The sequence below is a fragment of the Aphidius gifuensis genome, linkage group LG3 (assembly GCF_014905175.1).
Source record: "Aphidius gifuensis isolate YNYX2018 linkage group LG3, ASM1490517v1, whole genome shotgun sequence".
Classification (NCBI taxonomy): Eukaryota; Metazoa; Arthropoda; class Insecta; order Hymenoptera; family Braconidae; genus Aphidius; species Aphidius gifuensis.
Genome location: NC_057790.1, coordinates 1,882,407 through 1,902,270, shown reverse-complemented (window position 1 = coordinate 1,902,270; position 19,864 = coordinate 1,882,407). Strand labels below are relative to the sequence as shown.

At 24.1% G+C, this 19,864-nt stretch overlaps 7 protein-coding genes and 2 non-coding genes across 13 annotated transcripts in view; 4 read left to right on the top strand and 5 right to left on the bottom strand.

The window, feature by feature from the left end:
• The window catches only part of LOC122851369 (uncharacterized protein PF11_0213-like), a 29,367-nt gene extending 21,628 nt beyond the window's left edge, over nt 1-7,739 (bottom strand). Inside the window, exons 1-2 of the mRNA XM_044150547.1 lie at nt 7,241-7,739; nt 6,580-6,655 (exon numbers count right to left, since the gene is read on the bottom strand). Of these exons, the coding sequence (XP_044006482.1) occupies nt 6,580-6,655; nt 7,241-7,661 (497 nt within the window). The 5' untranslated portion in view covers nt 7,662-7,739. The remainder of the gene's footprint in view (nt 1-6,579; nt 6,656-7,240) is intronic.
• On the bottom strand, nt 2,542-2,613 carry Trnat-cgu. Its single transcript has one exon. It is a non-coding gene; the product is annotated as a tRNA-Thr (tRNA).
• On the bottom strand, nt 6,783-6,855 carry Trnaf-gaa. Its single transcript has one exon. It is a non-coding gene; the product is annotated as a tRNA-Phe (tRNA).
• Nucleotides 7,740-8,243: 504 nt separating the features above from the next.
• On the top strand, nt 8,244-8,818 carry LOC122851368 (mitochondrial import inner membrane translocase subunit Tim9). Its single transcript, XM_044150546.1, has 2 exons — nt 8,244-8,396; nt 8,541-8,818. The coding sequence occupies exons 1-2, from the start codon at nt 8,340-8,342 to the stop codon at nt 8,766-8,768; spliced, it is 285 nt and encodes a 94-aa protein (XP_044006481.1). The 5' UTR covers nt 8,244-8,339; the 3' UTR covers nt 8,769-8,818.
• Nucleotides 8,819-8,837: 19 nt separating this feature from the next.
• On the bottom strand, nt 8,838-12,026 carry LOC122851366 (G patch domain-containing protein 2). Of its 3 annotated transcripts, XM_044150544.1 has the most exons (4): nt 11,145-11,487; nt 10,501-10,681; nt 9,430-10,428; nt 9,007-9,255 (listed from the first exon to the last, which is right to left on the bottom strand). In XM_044150544.1, exons 2-4 carry the CDS (start codon nt 10,661-10,663, stop codon nt 9,110-9,112), a joined length of 1,308 nt encoding a protein of 435 aa, XP_044006479.1. In that variant the 5' UTR covers nt 10,664-10,681; nt 11,145-11,487; the 3' UTR covers nt 9,007-9,109. The 3 variants fall into 3 exon arrangements, with proteins under 3 accessions (XP_044006478.1, XP_044006477.1, XP_044006479.1); XM_044150543.1 differs by having other exon boundaries at nt 8,838-10,428; nt 11,145-11,526; XM_044150542.1 differs by lacking the exon at nt 11,145-11,487 and adding an exon at nt 11,524-12,026 and having other exon boundaries at nt 8,859-10,428.
• LOC122851367 (calcineurin subunit B type 2) lies at nt 11,511-14,023 on the top strand. Its single transcript, XM_044150545.1, has 6 exons — nt 11,511-11,837; nt 11,918-12,142; nt 12,390-12,429; nt 12,636-12,859; nt 12,944-13,153; nt 13,243-14,023. The coding sequence occupies exons 2-6, from the start codon at nt 12,140-12,142 to the stop codon at nt 13,288-13,290; spliced, it is 525 nt and encodes a 174-aa protein (XP_044006480.1). The 5' UTR covers nt 11,511-11,837; nt 11,918-12,139; the 3' UTR covers nt 13,291-14,023.
• A 659-nt stretch (nt 14,024-14,682) lies between these two features.
• Nucleotides 14,683-16,194, top strand: LOC122851365 (transcription termination factor 3, mitochondrial). Its single transcript, XM_044150541.1, has 2 exons — nt 14,683-15,642; nt 15,715-16,194. The coding sequence occupies exons 1-2, from the start codon at nt 14,820-14,822 to the stop codon at nt 15,990-15,992; spliced, it is 1,101 nt and encodes a 366-aa protein (XP_044006476.1). The 5' UTR covers nt 14,683-14,819; the 3' UTR covers nt 15,993-16,194.
• A 61-nt stretch (nt 16,195-16,255) lies between these two features.
• Nucleotides 16,256-19,514, bottom strand: LOC122851363 (endoplasmic reticulum-Golgi intermediate compartment protein 3). 2 transcript variants are annotated; one of them, XM_044150537.1, is made up of 8 exons: nt 19,322-19,514; nt 18,934-19,092; nt 18,747-18,863; nt 18,634-18,668; nt 18,493-18,563; nt 18,192-18,415; nt 17,942-18,088; nt 16,256-16,626 (listed from the first exon to the last, which is right to left on the bottom strand). In XM_044150537.1, the coding sequence occupies exons 1-8, from the start codon at nt 19,407-19,409 to the stop codon at nt 16,289-16,291; spliced, it is 1,179 nt and encodes a 392-aa protein (XP_044006472.1). In that variant the 5' UTR covers nt 19,410-19,514; the 3' UTR covers nt 16,256-16,288. The 2 variants fall into 2 exon arrangements, with proteins under 2 accessions (XP_044006472.1, XP_044006473.1); XM_044150538.1 differs by having other exon boundaries at nt 17,942-18,070; nt 19,322-19,501.
• Nucleotides 16,981-17,931, top strand: LOC122851364 (reactive oxygen species modulator 1). Of its 2 annotated transcripts, none has more exons than XM_044150540.1 (3): nt 16,981-17,062; nt 17,393-17,533; nt 17,677-17,929. In XM_044150540.1, exons 2-3 carry the CDS (start codon nt 17,403-17,405, stop codon nt 17,783-17,785), a joined length of 240 nt encoding a protein of 79 aa, XP_044006475.1. In that variant the 5' UTR covers nt 16,981-17,062; nt 17,393-17,402; the 3' UTR covers nt 17,786-17,929. The 2 variants fall into 2 exon arrangements, with proteins under 2 accessions (XP_044006475.1, XP_044006474.1); XM_044150539.1 differs by having other exon boundaries at nt 16,993-17,124; nt 17,677-17,931.
• Nucleotides 19,515-19,864: the final 350 nt, after the last annotated feature.

Sequence of the window (19,864 nt, the reverse complement as noted above, 5' to 3'; positions counted from 1 at the left end):
TATTTCCATACCAATCAAAAATATAAAAAACTATTAAAACTTGTTTTTTAAATATATATCTGCAGTCTGGAAAATTATTATATAATTCTGTATATAAATATGTTTTCTATTTTCAAAATAAATTAAATGAAATTTTTTTATTTCAAATAAATCATTCAAGTGATTTTTATGTATTTTTTTTTCTTCACTAGATTTTTTTGGATATTAATAATTGCCAGAAAATATAAATAAAAAAAAAAATTTAAATAATAATAATAAAGTGTGTCGATGTGAATTGCTGATATGAAAGAGGAAATGATGTAAAAATAAAAATAATAGATAAAGAGAAAAGTCAGATTGGAAAATCGAGGCACGTTTGTCGTTGGGACGAGTAAGGCACTATCGATCGAGAGCTATTCAACGCAAAAATAATGTTAATAATAACAAAATGTATTATCAGAGAATAAGTAAAAGATAATAAAAAAAAAATTAAAAAGATACTTAGTCACGATGTGCTCGCGTGTCGATACTGATAATTCACCCAGGGTGCTGCTCTCGTAAATATATTTTTTTTATACTATCATTTGACATATAACTCGTTATCAATATGACAAAATGATAATCCATTTAAAAATAATAACAAAAAAACAACTATATTATTACGTATAAATTTTATTAATATAAATATTATCAATTTTATAAATTAATATACATCTCAAAGCTTTTGTTGTTCATGATTTTTTAATTGAAAAAAAAAAAAAAATTTTCTTTTACGTAAATATTTTCCGGAGTAATTTCAAAATATTTATATGGATTTCTTCATTTTTTTTCAGGGAATAAAAATATCCCGAGCTCATTTTTTACAAGAGTTATTTCAAACATAAATACAAAATATTTTCAACTAAATAAATTAACAAATTTATCTATTTTTTAATACATCAATTGTCAATTTAAAAAATAATAATAATAAATGATGGAAAATGAAAGAGAAAGGGAATTATATATAAAATGAAAATAAATAAATAAAATATATAAAGCTAGACAGGTAAATAAATGAATAAATGTATAAATATAAAATAAATTTAAAAATCTAAACGCGTACAAAGCGGTACCCATAATTGCGGAATATTTTGTAATTCGTAGAGGATCGTTGTTGAGAAGAGTATTTCCTCTTTTGATACGTGATCAAGTAACTCTATGCACATCACGTATAAAACCCTTGTCGTTTTCTTCACGTTAAAATTTTCTCAGCAAGAGTAAAGGGAAAAAGAAAAAAAAAAAAAAAACATAAAGCACTTTGACTAGTTTAAATGGGGGTTGTTGAGAAAGAGTACTAGAGAGAGGGTTGTTGCAGGAAATCTTGATGGGGATGAACCAAAACTACACACAGAATACTAAAGAAATATTTTTGAAATATTGTAAAAGTATGACTTGAATACATATAAATCGTATTAAAAATATATATCCCATATGGTTTATAGATATTCATGCAGACAAAATATATTTTTTTTTCAAAAGCTTGTGTTTATTTATGGATTTTTAATTGTAAGGTGTGGGCTTCAAGTAACACACAATCACGCAATAACTACCCCTACATGTGTAAAATAAAAATAGAAAATTTATAGATTATTTACCTGTGTCAAGTCAATGATCTTTCTTTCACAAATATAAATGTAAAATAATAAAAAATAAATGAAAATTATTGTATTTTATAAATTAATATTTTCTGTGATTAAATTTCGTTATATTTTTTAATATTTTTGTCTCGACAATATTGTATTTAAGTACATTAATAATTTATAGAAAAAGAAAAAAAAAAAAAACCATTACCTCGGCAATGTTTGTACGTGCTTGAATAAGTGTATATTTATTTTGTGGGTGTTTTTTTTTTTTTTTTTTAATATTATTTTCTTTGCCTTGATAAAATACTTTATACTTGTGAACATTGTGCATGTAGAAACAAATAAAACCAGTCAGGTACGTGGACGAGTACATCGGTAGACAAGGATAAGTTTGTGTGTGAATATACATGCATTGAAATGCCAATTGAATTAAAAAAAAAAAACAATATTATTGCACAAAATTGCATTACTCATGTTGTACGATAAGAACAATAATGATTTTTTTTTTTTTTTTTAATATGTAATTTGAATGAATTATTGTTTATTTGGAAAATATTATTTAATTAATTTTATTTTAGTGGAAATATTTCGAAAATATAGACCCAAAATAATTATGTTATTTTAAATTTTAAAAAAATATTTAAATTTTAATTTTAGATGTATTTTTATAGTGGTTTTAAGCTATTTAATAATGTAGGTGTTTTTAAAATTATAGTGGATATTTTATATCAAAATATTTAGATGAAAAAATTTGGAAATTAATATGAAGAAAAATCTTGATATTAATTTAAATGGTTTTCATGAAAATGAGCTTTTTTTTTAGGGAAATAATTCAAGTGAAAACTAAACTTGTAATTTTCTCGAATGTGAAAATTGATAAATAAATAAAAAATAATCGTATAAATAATTAGCATATAAATTTGTTAACAAAAAATATTCTTGCCTCCTGTGAGGTTTGAACTCACGACCCCTGGTTTACGAGACCAGTGCTCTACCACTGAGCTAAAAAGGCAGGATTTACCATTTCGCTCAACAGTAACAATTTTGAATAACTATCAAAGAACTCAACCCAAACCCTCTTGAAACCATGAAAATAATACAAGAAAAAATATTTATTTTGAATCTCTAAATAAATTAATAATTAATGACTTTAACCTTGACTATTTTTGTACTCCAACTTGATTGCCGACACGTGTTGTCAATGGAATGAAAAAATAAAATAAAATAATAATCCCCTAGCTAAGAAAAACTAATTTTAGCTGGGTAAAACTTATATTGAAAAATAATAATATAAAAATATACAGTTTATTAAAAGAAAATTAGAGAAAAATATTTTTTTGAATTTTAGACTTGAGGTAACATAAAGAGGCAACAAAGAAAATAGTGAAAGCAGATGTCACTTGTCACTCAATATAATTTTCACTAAAAATATATTCTAATATAAAAATTCATTCATCCATTTATGTATATGGTTTTATCTCTTTCTCTTGCCCCTTTTATATAAAAAGAATAAAAACTAAATACACATTTGAATTTTCATAATTTTTTATGTACAATGAAAATGAGATAAAAGAGAAAGGACAGATGTTACGTGTTACACTCGTGTCTTAAGATTTTTGAGGGCGGATATATTTTTTTTTTTTTTTTCATTTTTATACAACACGAATTGAAAGCAACCACGTTACCAATTTCATTGTTGGATTAAGCAGCTGTTTATTTCTCATGAATGCATATTTTTAAAAAATACGCAAAAGATGAGCGATGTCAGGAAATATTTGCAACAAACAAAAAAGAAACAACACAATGACAAACTAGAAAAAAAAAAAACGAATCAATATACAAAATTATTTAGCCCATTAAAATTGAATTTACAAAAAAGAAATGATGAGGGTCTAAAATGAAGAATAAAAGAAAAAAAGAATTGCACATTTAATTGGCAGATGTTGATATAAAAATTTGAAATTCAAATTATTGGCTGCTGATGGCGAGCAGTAGTCATTGATGAGTCATAAAAATAGTAAATTTATCCATATAGTTATTTTTTAACGATGAAATATTTTTGATCATTAAAAAAATTATCATATGAAGAATACAATTTAAGAAAACAAAATAGTAAAAGAAAAAAAAATTTAATTTAATGAAACAAGATATGGGTCAAGTGACATTGTCTTAAGGTTGTCTCAAAAAAAAAAATACTGTCCTTGATGAATCAAGGATCTAGAATTGCGTGGTGGCCCATTCCACAGTACATCCACCGACACAGTTTTATGTTATTTTTTACAATGAGGGTGTATGTACTTAACCAATATAGCCATGATGATATAAAATAGATTTGATCTGTTTTTTTATTATTTTAGTTGCAAGAAAAGTCTTTGTAAACCTGCGCCTATAGGAATTTTTTTTATATAGTACCTCTTTTCATCAGCTACCAGTTATTCTCTTTATTTCTTGTTGTAAAAATCAACCAACCAACATTCATTTCAGTCGCAACAACATTGACTTTATGTGTATCGTATTCCTTCTCTTACCAAGATTGTAAAACTTTTATTTATATATGTAATTTTTGTTGCTTTTTTTTTTCATTCGGTACCTCTATATACTCTCTCTCGTCGTGGGACCGACCTCTACTCGTACCCTTGAACCTACCCAGACATCAGCGACGTTGCCGTCTCTTCATCAAACTATCTCTACACCACTATGTTCATTGAAACAATTTTTTTTTTTCCTTTTACATATTATAAATAATTCTTTCTTCTTTGTCATCTAGGTATTTCATATTTTGCTTTAATTACACATTCAACAAGTGCAGATAATGATTCATTGGGTTTAATTTTTTTTTTTGCTTTGGAATCATATGGCTTTTGGTTAAAGGCAAGATTGATATGAGAACAAACAGGCAACATTGCAAGTTGTTTGAAAAAAACAGAAGAAAACGGTCAGAACTTGTTTATACACTACACTTGGGATATTCGAAAGCTGGTGCCACAACATTTGACGTCATCAGGCACTCTGATCTGGATATGGTATTACGTTTGGATTATTTAAAAAAATAAAATATATAATAGTAAAAGGAAATGATATTATACAAATAAATCTTGTTTGAAATTTAATTGAATGAATAATAGAAATTTGATAAATGAAAGAAATCATTTTTAAAACTTGATCATTGGCTTATTGTAACATGATTGGCCTACTTTTAAAAAACATCAATGCAAAAAAATAAACCAATCGTAAAAAAAAATGCATATATTTTTAAATCATCAATTGGAGTAATATGTTTCGAAAAATTTCGAAAAAAATACCCAAATAATTGAAGAAACAATCGAAATGAACGAAATAGAAGGGAAAAAAAAATGTTTAAAAATTTTTAAATAAGTTATATTCGCCATTTTGCAATATTCAAAAAACCGGTTATTCTGGTTGTTTAATTTTTAAACTTGTTTTTGCTTGTATCTTTCATCAGTGTACATTTTGAATTTTGCAGTAGGAGGAGAAGGAGGAAGATGGCAATGAGTTTAATCAAAAAAAAAAAAAGTAAAATAATGATAATAAAAAAAGGGGTAACAGGTATAACAGCATGCGGGAGAGAATGTTGATATTTTTATTTATTTATTTTTTGAATTTTTTCATACCGCTGGGAACCTAACCTACATTATTATCACGTCAGGTATGGAGAGGCAAGCACGAGACTTGAAAACTACAACTCTTAAAGTTGATCATGTTTTTTTTTTTTTTTTTTTTTTCTTTAGATGGAATTTACTGAAGAAAACTGGGCGGTCAATTCGCAAAAGACTGGTTACTTGATGCTTTTATAAACCACACAGAGAGTCGCCAAACAAGTCCTCACTTTTATTCATTTTTTTTTTCTTTTATGTACAGTTTATTGAAGAAAAAAAAAATAGGGGAGCCCCCCCTTGGCGCGAATATTGTGATATGAATATAAAATCAAGTGCATTCTTCTTCTTCTTTTTCATCTTCTTCATCATTATGATGATGATTTTAAAACTTTGAAAAATTATTTGATATTATATTTTAAATAACAATAAATTTATTGTTATTTAATTTTTATTTTTGTTGTTATTTTAATAGCGAAAGTAATAATAAACAAGTTGAAAATTCATCATACGTTTTTGGCATCTTTGAAATATTTAATTTTTGCATAATGTACGTGATAAAAATCATAATAAATGTCATTATTAGCAGACAGTTTTTTGTTATCACTAACCTACAGAACAATAAGGTGTTTATATTTTTAATTTTTTTCATTTATTTAAATCGTGACATGACTATTTATTCACTTTTAAAAATACAAGTGATCCTATTTATTATTCATTTGTTAAACTTTTGTTTTTTTTTTAATTGTTTAATCATGCAAATTTTTCCGCAAGTTAAAATAAATTTTGCGCTTAAAAAAATCATCATTAGATTAGTTTTGATTTTATGAAGCTTCTAATTTTTTTCAAAATCAAAATTTACAGTTGTAGGGCAACAAAAAATACAGGTCACGAGGTTCAGGTGTATTTTTTTATTTATTTTTTTTTCAAGTGTACTATTATTATTATTAATTTTTTTTATTTTGTCTGTTTGTCGATGCTGGAATAAGAAGAGAGTATACAAATGAAACCGGTTGGATTTCGGTGAGGTCTCAAGTGACTTTCGAAAATTCCAGGGGATGACGTAGCTAAAATTTCACGGCCAAAACTAAAAACCCGAATAATTTCTTTGTTCAAAAATTGATCTTAAAAAATAAAATTTAATTCATTATGTAATATAAAATTAATCAAGCTATTTAAAAAAGGGCAATTCAATTGTTTTATTGTTTTTCATTGGAGTGTTATATAACGCTAATTAACTTTATTATGTATCTTAAAGATTTGATGATTCTATTGTTTAATCTGTCTCAAACAAGTGTTTATTTGTATCAACAATAGATGACGTTGTTTCATTGTTTTCAAAAATAACAATTGTTTGTACTCACTCGTTGTGTTTTTCTTGGAGATAAACGTCATCAGCAAATTCATTTACGTGGGGAAGATTCTCTTTCTCATTCTCATCTGAAAGTATAAAATTATTTAAAAATAATTATCAGACGATTGACGTAGTTGTTGGGCTTGATTTCAGCAGACAAAAAAAAATAAATTTATAATTTTATTTAGAGACAGAAATAGCAAAAAAAAGAACTGCCGAAACCAGGGATCGAACCAGGGACATTTAGATCTTCAGTCTAACGCTCTCCCAACTGAGCTATTTCGGCTGTTGATATTCCTGAAGCATCACAGTCACCACACCAGCTGGAGCTAAACCAGTATCTAATTTTTGTATGAATATAAAAACAAATGAACAAATTTTTTTCTAGTTGGAAATAGAGATTGGCAATTTTTTATAAAAATAATTGGACAAGCACTCAATCAAGCTGATTAAAAAAAAAAAAAAATTGACAATCAATTATCCAATTATTTTTCAAATTTATATTATTTACAAAAACATAAAAATAATTCCTCATTCAATCCTGATTTTTATCAGATGTTTTTTTTCCATTTATGGTAAAAAAAAGAAAGACGGATATTGATTAATCAAATTGTAAATTTATCAGATAAAATAATTAATTAATTGATAATGAAAATCAAATAAATACATACCAAAATGAAGCTGTTCATCAATGTTTAATTGAGCTAACTTTTGACGAATTCTACTGGTAAAATTTTCTTTTTCACGCCATTCATTTATTTCACGTTTCAGAAAATTAACTCGTTCTCTGGATGTTAAATTGTCATCGTTAATTACTGTTTGATCATCAGTATTATCATTAATAAATACTGTTGGAGTGTATGAATTTTTATTCTTTGGTAAACTGCTTGATTTAGATGATGATTTTGGTTGTTTTGATGATTTATTGTATTTGTTATTGTCCACATTGTTTGTTGTCATTTTGGCGGTTATTTTTTTCACAACTTTCCCGCGGTTTTCATCACAATGTTTTTTAACTGGTATTTTTGATGTTTTATTTATTGTTGTTAATACTTTTGATGGTTTTTTAACACTAGATTTATAATTTAACATTGTTTTTAATGTTTTATTTTGCTTAATTGTTGTTAAATTATTTTTATTTACAAGGCACACTGAGAGACACAAGGGGGGGGACAGTCATTCATTTACTCACTCACTCATAACTAACGACATCTCACACCGGCTATAAAGCAACAACACACACACACTTGGCAATATTAATAATGGCGTATTTTACCGCGTAAATTTGAATATTTTTAAGATACTTTTTTAATTTTTAATAATTCTTTATTGTTTTTTTTTTAAGATAATATGTACTATCAAGGCTCAATTTTTTTATCTATAACTAATTATTTACTTAGTGACAATTTAATCAGTGGCTGTAATTTATTATTGTCATGTGGAATTTATTTAAACAAAACGACAAACAATGGCATTCATTTTACATGAAATAAAAAAATTCTTTTTTTATTTATTTTATTAATTATTATTGAAATATAGGATTGATTATTTATGAAAAATTAGAATTAAAAAATATCAATAAAATTAATTATTAAATTATTTTTTTTATCTCTTGTACTTTATGCGCATAATAAAATGCGCCTTAATCACATGTCCATTTTTGCTAACCTAAAAAAAAAAAACAAAAAAAAGAAAATTATTTCTCCAAGTAAAATCGACAATTTTTTAATTGAATAAATAATTAATAATAAAATAATACAATAAACAAAAATGGCAATGGCTGTTCCAGGTGTACCAGTTGATGTTGAAGCTGAACAAATTAAATCAGTAAGTACATCACAAAAAATAATAAATCATATTTTATAAGTTAAACAAATATTGCCAAGAAAATATAATATTTCATCATGTACATCAGCTGATGTGTCTAAAAACAACAAATAATAATTGCGTTATTTATTTTTTATATTACAGTTTAAAGATTTTTTGATGTCTTACAATAAATTATCAGAAGTTTGTTTCACCGATTGCATATCTGATTTTACAACAAGAGAAATTAAAGATAAAGAAGACAAATGTGCATTAAATTGTATGGAAAAATACTTGAAAATGAATCAACGAGTATCAACTAGATTCCAAGAATACCAAGTTCTCATGAATGAAAATGCAATGGCAAATATAAAGAAATTAAATGAAAAATAATTAGCAATATCATTTTTTTTTTCCTGTAAATTTGACTTTGTCTGTTAACAATTAAAAACAAAATCAATATAAATAAAAAATAATTAAGACTTTATTGTATTTTTAATATGCATTGTTATTATTTATTAATAATTCTACAAAAAAATTTAATTTTAAATTACATCTTATCAAAAAATCAACGAAAAGAAAAAGAAAAAAATAATTTTTTTTTAAAATAATTTATCATAGTTATTATTATTATAAAAACATTGGTATTAAACTAAAAAAAAAGTTCTACTTTTTATCTAGCTAGCTAGTGTATACATATATATAATATTTAAAATTGAAAAGAAAAAGATTGTTCAGCTTGATTTCGAATGTCCCATATTTCCATCAAATTTAATTCTTGAATTATCAGATTCCATGTTGCACCAATCAAATGTCATTGGTTCAACAAGATTTTGCATTGATCCAATAGTTGTACCTTGTGTTTGATTAGCCATATGTGCTGTAAAACGTGTACTTTGTAAATTAGAACCACTTGAATCAGTAAAATTATTTGTAAATGGTGGTGTTTTACGTAATCTTTTATAATCAGTTAATCTATTTAATGATACTTGATCAACACATATTGCTTGTGTTGTGTGTCTTGTTTTATATAGTACTGGACAATTTAAATCACCTTTTAAATTTAAACTATATAATGTTGCTAATCTACGTAACTTTTCACGTTCTGGTTGTCTCATTGCATGAAGACGTAATTCACTTTGTGATGGATCCTGTAAAAATCTTGATACTTTTTCATTTGCTGATGTTATTATTGAAAAACCAGGTTTATTATCAACATGACGACGTCCAGCACGTATTTCACGTCCATCACGACTCCATTGTAATCTTTGACGATAATTTCTTCTTGCATCATCAGTTAAATGTTCAAAACTATTGTGTAATATTGCTTGAAATGTTTGATCATTTGTTATTTTTTCATCTGTACCACTTTCATCATCCCACCAGCTTGATTCAACAAACCAATCTGATTGTTCATCATCACCTTCACGATCTTCATCATTTGTTATAATACCATCATCAGTATCACTTGATGATATACTTGAATTTGATATTATTGAACAATCCATTGCATCTTGATTTTGTATTTTAACACGATTTTTATTTTTCGATTGTCTTGATGATGTTGTTGATGGTGATGTTGTAGTTGTGGTTGTTGTTGTTGTTGGTAGTGGTGATGATGATGTTTTAATATTTGTTAAATCATTGTCAATTGATTTTTCACGACATGATCTTTTACGTTTACCACACCATATTGTACCATAACGTGTTTCACAATTTGTACGATATAAACGTTTTTTTTTACCAATTGAATTTGTTATTATTGTTGTTGTGAGAGTTTGTGATGATGATGGATTTGATAAATTTGAATCTGAATCAATAGCCATTTTTTTAAATTTTCTTTTTCTTTTAGTATTTGTACGTGGTATAAAATTTTCATTAACAGAATCACTTTCAATATTACTTATGTTATTTAAATTTGAAAATCTTGCAAAACGTTTTGTACGATTTGTATCATCACTGTCTGATTGATATTTCATAACAGCTACTGGTTTTTTAATATCACATATTGATGATGAACTATCATCAGAATGTTTTGTTGCACTTAATGATGCTGTAAATTAATAATTTATTGTGTTATTTTTTATTATGATATAATAATGTTTTTGTGTGTTGATATACTTACACTTACGAATGTTGCCAGTTGAACGAGTACGTCGTCTCAAGGGCCATCGTCTCCGGTGATTTGTTGAATTACTGCTCTCTTCCAGAGCCACAGTCAAGTCATGCACCAGTGCCTCCATTTTGATTCGCAGATCCACTGGGACTGCTTTTAGCACTCGCTCCATTTGAAGTTCCACAATTTTCTAAAAAATTCAACAAAAAAATTTTTTTATTTCTTGTTTAGATAATTTATTATAATGTTTAGTATATTAATAGCTATTTACAAATAATGTTATATCTATTTTTGATGTTATTCATTGTTAAAAATAAAAAATAAAATATTTTAAAATAAAAATAAAACACTAATGATAAATGATGATTGTTAATAGTAAAATTTTTATCTAATCACCACTTTTTTTTTTTTGTTTTTGTTTTATTATTCTGGTTTAATATTTCATAATAAAAAATATAAATAAAATTAGATATTTTGATCAACATAGATCTTTTTACATGCATTAAAAAATAAATAAACAAACAAAAAATAAAAAAAATAAATAACTCTTCAACTAATTAAATTTTTCATCTACAAAATTAAAATTAAAAATAAAAAACACTAAATAATAATAATAACAATAATATATATTTGTTCAAAAACAATAATTTTACCTTTATAAAAATTAATAATTTAATTGTTTATAAAATCCAAGATGACCTTTGTCAACAATTCACACATTGAAAGAAAAATAAAAATAAAAATAAATCACAAAATTTTACTTGTCATTTACTCAATTAATTATGATTCGAATAATCCCCAATTATTTAATAATGTTATTATTTAAAAAATATAAACAAATAACAATAATTTAATTAGATGTAAATAATGACAATTAATATGATTAACAAACAAGGTGTGTATAGATGTGTCACGTTGATTGGATGCTCTGAACAGTGGCTGTGTACACTCTCTCTCTCTCTCTCTCTCAAACAATTTATTATTATTTTTTTTTTTTATTTGCACACATTCAACTAGCAACCGTAAACTTACTGTAGCAAATTATTCCCTTGCAGCTGCATAAACACAGATAAAAAAAAAAAAGAGTAAAATAAGAAAAAAAAAAAAAAAATTAAAAAACAATTTCAGTAAAGTTAATCTTGTTGTTGTTGTTGTTGTGTTTAACAGGTGTCAATAAAAAATATTATTTGGCAAGTGTCACACTATTTCAATAACAAAACATAAATATATTTAAATTTTTAAGTTTTTTGGAGTAATAAATTCGAGTAGAATTTAGGAAAATTGTTAGAGAGAAAAACAAATAAAAGTATCTATTTGCGGCACAGGGACAAACACAATACACACATGTATGTTGGTGACTTGGTGTTGTAATATTAATATAATAACAATAATAGTAAAAAAATAATAATAATAGATATAATTTTAGAAAGAGAGAAAGAGAGAGGAAAAAAAATATCATCAACACGCAGGCGCTTTGATGCGATCTTGAGAATCGAGAAACGATAAAGAGCCCAGCCATTGGGAACACAGTCTGTGACTTTGTTGCTGATAAATTCAATAATATTATTATTCATCATCATCATCACCTCTACTTCCACCACATCATCATCATCATCATCAACATTATCAACAATTAAAGTTTATCAAAATGGTAAGACATTATTTAATAATCCAATTATTATTTATTTATATTTTTAATTATTATTCAATTTTCCTTTTTTTTTTGTTGTTGTTGTTTGGCCCTTCATTTTGTCAATATACAAAACTTCCTCCACTTTTGTGTTATATTATTTTACTCTCCCTTTTTTTATACACTCCCTTAAAATATTATCATACATGTTTATAAATTATTTTAAATTTATTAATGCTTTTTCTTTTCTTTACTTTAATTATTCTAGGGAAACGAAAATTCATTGCCCATGGAACTATGTTCAAATTGTAAGTGTATTTTTAGATATTTAATATTTATAATAAAAAAATTAATTAAATTATAAATAAGGTGTTTTAATATTACGGATAAAATATAAGTATATTTATTTGCTTGTGTTGGTTATTTTTATATATACACATTTATAGATTTTTTTTTTTTTTTCCCTGAGATATTATTGATGAAAATAATAGTAATAATAATGATAAAATTACAGTTGATGCTGATGAAATTAGAAGACTTGGAAAACGTTTTAGAAAATTAGATCTTGATAATAGTGGAGCATTGAGTATTGATGAATTTATGTCATTACCAGAGCTTCAACAAAATCCACTTGTTCAACGTGTCATTGATATTTTTGATGCTGATGGTAATGGTGAAGTTGATTTTAAAGAATTTATACAAGGAGTTTCACAGTTTAGTGTCAAAGTAGCAAATTCTGTATGTATAATTATTTATTTATTAGTGTATTATATTTATATTTATGCTTGTTTAAATGTAAAATATATTTGATTAATATTTAAGGGAGACAAAGAGAGTAAATTAAGATTTGCATTTCGTATTTATGATATGGATAATGATGGTTTTATCAGCAATGGTGAATTATTCCAAGTATTAAAAATGATGGTTGGTAATAATTTAAAAGATACACAACTTCAACAAATTGTTGATAAAACTATTTTATTTGCTGATAAAGATGAAGATGGAAAAATTAGTTTTGAAGAATTTTGTTCTGTAAGTGTTTTTTTATAAATTTTAAAAAATATTTTTATAGTTTTTTAATTGTAATTATTTTATTAATTAATTTAAATTATTTTTAACAGGTTGTCGGTAATACTGATATTCATAAGAAAATGGTTGTTGATGTATAATCAATTAATTAACAATCTAGAATTAATTTAAATAATAAAATCTAAAAAAAAAATAAAATGTAAAAATTTGAAGATAATGCTGAGCATCTTCTTCTATGCATTGAATAATTTTTAAGCACGAGGAAACAAATAATAATAATTAAAAATGAATATAAGATAATGATAAATTCACTTGGATAATTTCGAATAATTCAAAAAGTAAAAAAAATTAATTAAATTAAATTTTTATCACACAATTTTCACGATTATATAAAAAAAAACTTCCTCTCTTTTTTGAAAGCACAAAAAAATTATGATAACAAATATTTATAAAGCTATTATCAATACGATTTCTTGATGACGAAAAATTTAATTTATTCGTAAAATTAATAACTTATTTTGTATGATTTTAATTAACTTGGTTTATGCTTTTGTTATTTATTGAGTTTAGGGCACATAATGTGCATTAAAAAAAAAATAAACAAAACAATAAGATCGTTTTCCATTTAGATTTAAATGCGTGGTGCAATAATCATGACTTAAAAAAAAAATGCAATAGTAATTTGATTAATTAATTTATAATTTATTATATTTCTTCTATGGCTTTTTTGTTTTGTTAAATAAAAATAATAATTGAAAATATTTATCAGGGCCATTAAATGGACTGGCCAAATGTCTTTCAGATCTGTAATTAATATAATAAATTTTTCGTCGATATATAATTGTTTAAAATAAAATAATAAATATATCTCAAGACCAATGTTTACCGAATTTTAAACTTGTTAAAATCATAATGTTTTTTTTTTTCTAAATGTTAGTAGATGATTGAATATTTTATCTGGCTTATAATTAAAATTTAATTGTCAAATAAGTTTAATCATCAAAATAACAAATTGTTAGAAAAAATAATATAATAATAAAAAATTTATCTTCCACCATTATTAATATTCAAGTCAATAATATTATTAATATTTAATTATTGTGTGTTATTAAGTCATATTATTAATTATTAAAATTTCATAAATTAACTAAATGCAAATTTAATTTATTTAATATCCAAATATAAATTATAAAAAATGACTTTAATATTTATTATTATCATCTGCAATTATGCTACTGTTTCTATGTTATTAATAAAATGTTATTAATTAATTAATTAATATAATTAAAATTGTCTAAAAATCTGTGAAGGAATTTTCAAATAATAATCAATATATACAAAAAAACGAAAAACAAAAAGAAATAAAATAAATCTACATAAAGAAAAATTATTGTTAAATTGTTTTTAATTATTAATATTATTTTTTTAACATATAATTTATTATTTATTTATAATTTTTAAACATTGCATAAGTATGGCGACATTGTTTTGTTTTGATTTTTTTTTTAACGACCATTGGAAATTCACCCAAAACATCATCATACTGTGTCAATGTGTTTTTTGTTTTTGTTTCAATTTTGTAAATAAATAATAATTTAAAGTATTTTTCCAATTGTCATATTATTGTTTATGCTTTAATTAGTGTTTATTTATAAATAATAAAATTAAAATGTCGTGTTATCAAAGAGCAATTAAATTAACAAAAAATATATGTCAAGGTACATTGTTAAAACGTGAGGTTATTATACCAAGATATTATTCAAATATTGAAAAACTAGATTCATCAACAATTCCAACTGATTTATCATTAATAAATTCAACACCAGCAATTCAAAGAGTTGATCATGAACTTGATAGTTTTATAAAAGAAAATATGAAAATTCCAAAAGCACTTGATGAATGCCAAGAAGATTTGTCATTCATAGCTCCTTATGTTAAACCAACATTTAATTTTGCATCAGTTGCAAATGAAAGTAAAACAGTACAAGAATTAGTTAAACTTGGTGTTGAATTATACAAAATTGAAGCTCGTAGAGGTGGACTAGAGCTTATATTAAAATTAAAATTTGATGAAGACATAAAGCCTTATATTCAATTTATAACTGATTGTGGTGTTCCAGCAAATAGACTCAGTAGATTTATCACTAGAAATCCATATATATTTACTGAAGATATGGATGATTTAAAAACACGAATACGTTATCTTCGTGCTCATAATTTTAGCACTGATGACATTGCAGCAATTGTTGATAAAAATCCAGATTGGCTGTCTTATAAAACAACATCAATTGATGAAAGATTAGGATATTTACAAAATGATTTTAGACTATCTGGTGTAGAGCTAAGAAATTTAATTGTTAAAAATCCAAGAATAGCAACACTTAAAAAATCTCGTCTTATTGAAAGTACATTTTCAGTTAGAGAAGAAATGGGATTTGATCCTCATCAAGTTAAACAAATTCTTTTAAATAATCCTTTTATTTGGCTATTGTGTAAGTAAATTTTTCAACAATAAATTATCATCTTGATAAATAATAATAATTATTTGTTACTTAATGTTACAGCTAGAGATAAAGTATTGGCAACTTTTAATTATGTTCACAACACAATGGGAATTTGTCATGAAGCCATTGCAAATCAACCAGCAATTATTGGAAAAAAAGTTGAAAGAATTCAACAAAGACACATGTATCTTGAAACACTTAAAAGAAATCAATATGATCCATTAAAACCACTTTATATATCACTAGACTCAATTGCTCTTGGAACTGATCTTGAATTTTGTACAAATGTTGCTAAAACTTCAATTTATCTTTATGATTTATTTTTAAAAACATTATAATAAATAAAATTAACAATTTAATTATTTATATCTTACAAATATTGACTTTTTTTTTTATTTAATAAGTATCTTTCATTTGTTTATTTTCTCTTTTTATTTTTTAAATATTATTATAAAATACCAAATATCAGACTCTTGTTTGGTTTTAAAAAAATTTTTTATATAATAAAGATAAATTTTTTAAATGGAAAAAATCGGAACATTGGATTATTATTTAATTATTATTAATTATTATCATAAATATTACAATTAATTATTTATTTATTATTTAATAAAAATATATATATATATAAATTTTAGCCAAGTTTACCAAGTTCATGTTTTTTTTGTAAGGCTCGAACAGAATGATACAAAAATGTATCAATAAGACCAGCAACAGTAAATACACCACCAATAATTGCACAAACATTTGTTGCAAAATGTCCAAATGATTTTTTTTTTTCTGTATATTTAACCATAAGTGGACTTAATTCATAGCTGAAGAAAACACCAGGCATGCCTGATTCACCATTATACATTCCAGTTTTACGTGAATATCTTGTTACTGAAAATTGATTTGTTTGTAATTGTGCACCATCAATACGTGAATATGTTGTTGGTACTATTTTTATATAATGTTGAAACATCATTGCACCTGAAATTAAAATAAACATAAATCAATATTTGGTAGTCAATTTAAGCAAATTATATAATATAGGTACTAACAACAAAGTAAAGCAAAAAGAAAAAAAATAAATAAATCATGTGAGTTATTAATTTAAAACTTAACATTATATAAAAATTAATTTGTTGAATTATTAATAAATTGATATTATTAACTATTTTATAAAGCTTAATTGCCACTTGATTTTTTGATGAGTAATTGTTATTTTTAGGCATAATTACAACAATAAAATATAAAGTTGTAATTTTTATTTAAATTTTTCCCGCCCGGATAGAACAACACCGCCATATTGTGTGTATTTTTTTTGTTTTTTTTTTTTTTCATCATAATCATGAAAAAAAAATAATACAATATGGCTGTTGAAGAATAAAGACACACGACTATCGAGTATCGAGTGATTACGCACGTAAATATATAACCAAAAAATTTAGGTTTAATATTTAAGTTAGAAAAAAGTTGCATCAGCAAGTGAGTTATAAATTGTTAATTTAATATTATAATTTTAATTAATTCATAATAATGTCATTAAAAGTTCTTCATTTTATTTAACTACGTTAATTATTTTCTTCATTTTTTTCTTTTTTTTTCATGTAATTTTCATGTTTTATTTTATTTTTTTTTCTTTGTGACCACGGTGTCTCTAAATTATTGGCACGCATTTTTTTTTTGTTTTATAAATTGTTTGTTTATTGGTTTGTTATTAACAACAACATTGTGGTGGTTAAATGAATTTTAGATAAATAAAAATGCCAGTACCAGGTGGACAATATCAACAAAGTGGCCCATCATGTTTCGACAGAATGAAAATGGGTTTTGGAATTGGTTTTTGTGTTGGATTGGCATCAGGAGTAATTTTTGGAGGCTTCACAGGACTCAGGTAAATTAATAACTCAATTTAATTTATAAAATATTTTATCGTTATTTTATCAAAGTTAAATAATTGTGTATTTTTAAATTGAATCTACCTGAAAGCTTTTCAACTTAATTTTTTTTTTATTTTATTTATTATTTTTCAATCAGGTTTGGTCTGAGAGGAAAAGAGCTGATAACTAATGTTGGAAAAACAATGATTTCTGGTGGTGGTACATTTGGAACTTTTATGGCAATTGGAACTGGCATTAGATGTTAAATTTATTAATATAAAAACTAGCTCATCAGTATATTTAACTGTGGCTAAATTATTATTAAAACTTAAAATTTATCAATAAAATAATTAAATATTCCAAATAAAAAATGCGTTAATAAATTTAAAAAATAATAAAAAACAATAGTAAATTTATTTTACCTTCATCAGCAACAACAGTTGTATTATCCATTGGATTTGATTTACCCTCAACATTAAGACCAAAACTTAAATGTCGAATAATATGTGTCATATTAAATTCAGATGATGCAAATGGTTGAACATCATGAACTGTAAAAAACATAAAATCTAATGATACAAAAAAAATAGCCAAATAACAAAATAAATCAATAATAAATATGATTATTGATTGATTTATAAATTAATAAGTCAAATGAATATTTCAATTTACCATGCATATGATTTATGGAAAAACTATCACCAGGTGATATATGAAAACTTCCACCAACTCTATTGACTTCCATGTAGCCAAATATTTGACAACCTTCTAGAAATGCATTTTTTAATTTTTCAACACTTCGATCATGTTTACATTGTGTTATCATTTTTAAATCAGGAAGTTGCCATTTACGTTGTCTGTAAGCTTCTTTAACATCTTCACAAGTATTACAGCATCTGTCAATTAAAATAATTATCAACTTTTCAATAATAATTCTTGGCATTAATTAATTAATTCGATTTTTTATAATTACTTGATTGTTGTTTCATCATTTGCTGCACCATAACAATCACCACATGGTGCTTCAGTTGAATTTGAACCATCCTTAATTAATTAATAGAAAAAAAAATAATTTAAATAATCTATTACATGAAATTGACTGTTATTAATTTACCTGATTGTCTGTTTTTTTCTTCGTGTCAGTAATATCTACATGAAAGAAAAATAACAGATGAAAATTTGTTTATTTTTATTGATAATTAAAACAAGGTGGTTTTATTAAATTACCTGTTCTTTGTGGTTCTTCAAGTGGTTTACCATTTAAATCTAATCTTCTTTTATAAATATTATGCTCAATTTGAAGATGTTGTTCACCAGTTGTGTCCATGGCATCCAAAGACAACACTTGATAAAAAAAAAAACCAGCCAAATATTAATGATAAATTATTTTAGTTAAAATAAAAATCAAACTTACAATCACAAGATATTTTTGGAATGATAAAATCAAGATTAATTCTTAATTTTGAACTTCTTGATGTGTCAACAAATAACTCCTCATTAAGTCCTGGATTTAAAAAATCTCTTAATTCAGAAATAAATAATAATGCCATTATTACTGAACTTGCTATTGTCACTGTAAAGAAAAAAGAAATTATTATTATTTATTCATAAATATCAACAATAATATACCGCATTTTTTTTTGAGGTTAACATTATTTTAATGAAATGTTAATGAGTAATAAATTAAATTAAATTAATTAATAATTGAATTTTTAGATTTTTAATTTAATTTGTTATTGTATTTATAATTTTATTTGACAATTTTCATAATTTTAAATTTTTTAAATTTTTTAAATACTCACATAATGCACCACTAAATGTTTTTACTCTAAAATCTTCAAGTGTTTTTGGATAGGCATCAATTTGCCGAAGTACATCAGCAAATTTCATTTTAATTTATTTATTATTTATTCTTATACAATATATATTAAAAAACATAAATAACTATACTGATAGGCACATTGAGTAGTTGAATCTACGTGTCTCTACTGACACGTATTATTAATTTTTTTTTTTTTCTTTATATTTTTTTTTAATACTCATTTAAACACGCATGCGCGTATTTAAACAGTATAATTTTTTTTTTTTTTTTTTTGTAAATAAATAAATTATAATAAACAATATATATATTAAAAAAATAATAATTACTAAGAACAATAAAAACAGTTTGATTTTCATAAACAAAACGAAAAAAAAAAAGTATCAAATTTAATTATCATTTTCGAAGATTCGGTTAGAAAAATAATTTAGAAATTGTTTAAAATTTAATTAGATGAATTAAAATTATTTAAAATGGATTTAATAATGATGTCAACTAATTAATAATTTAAATTGTTATTAATTAA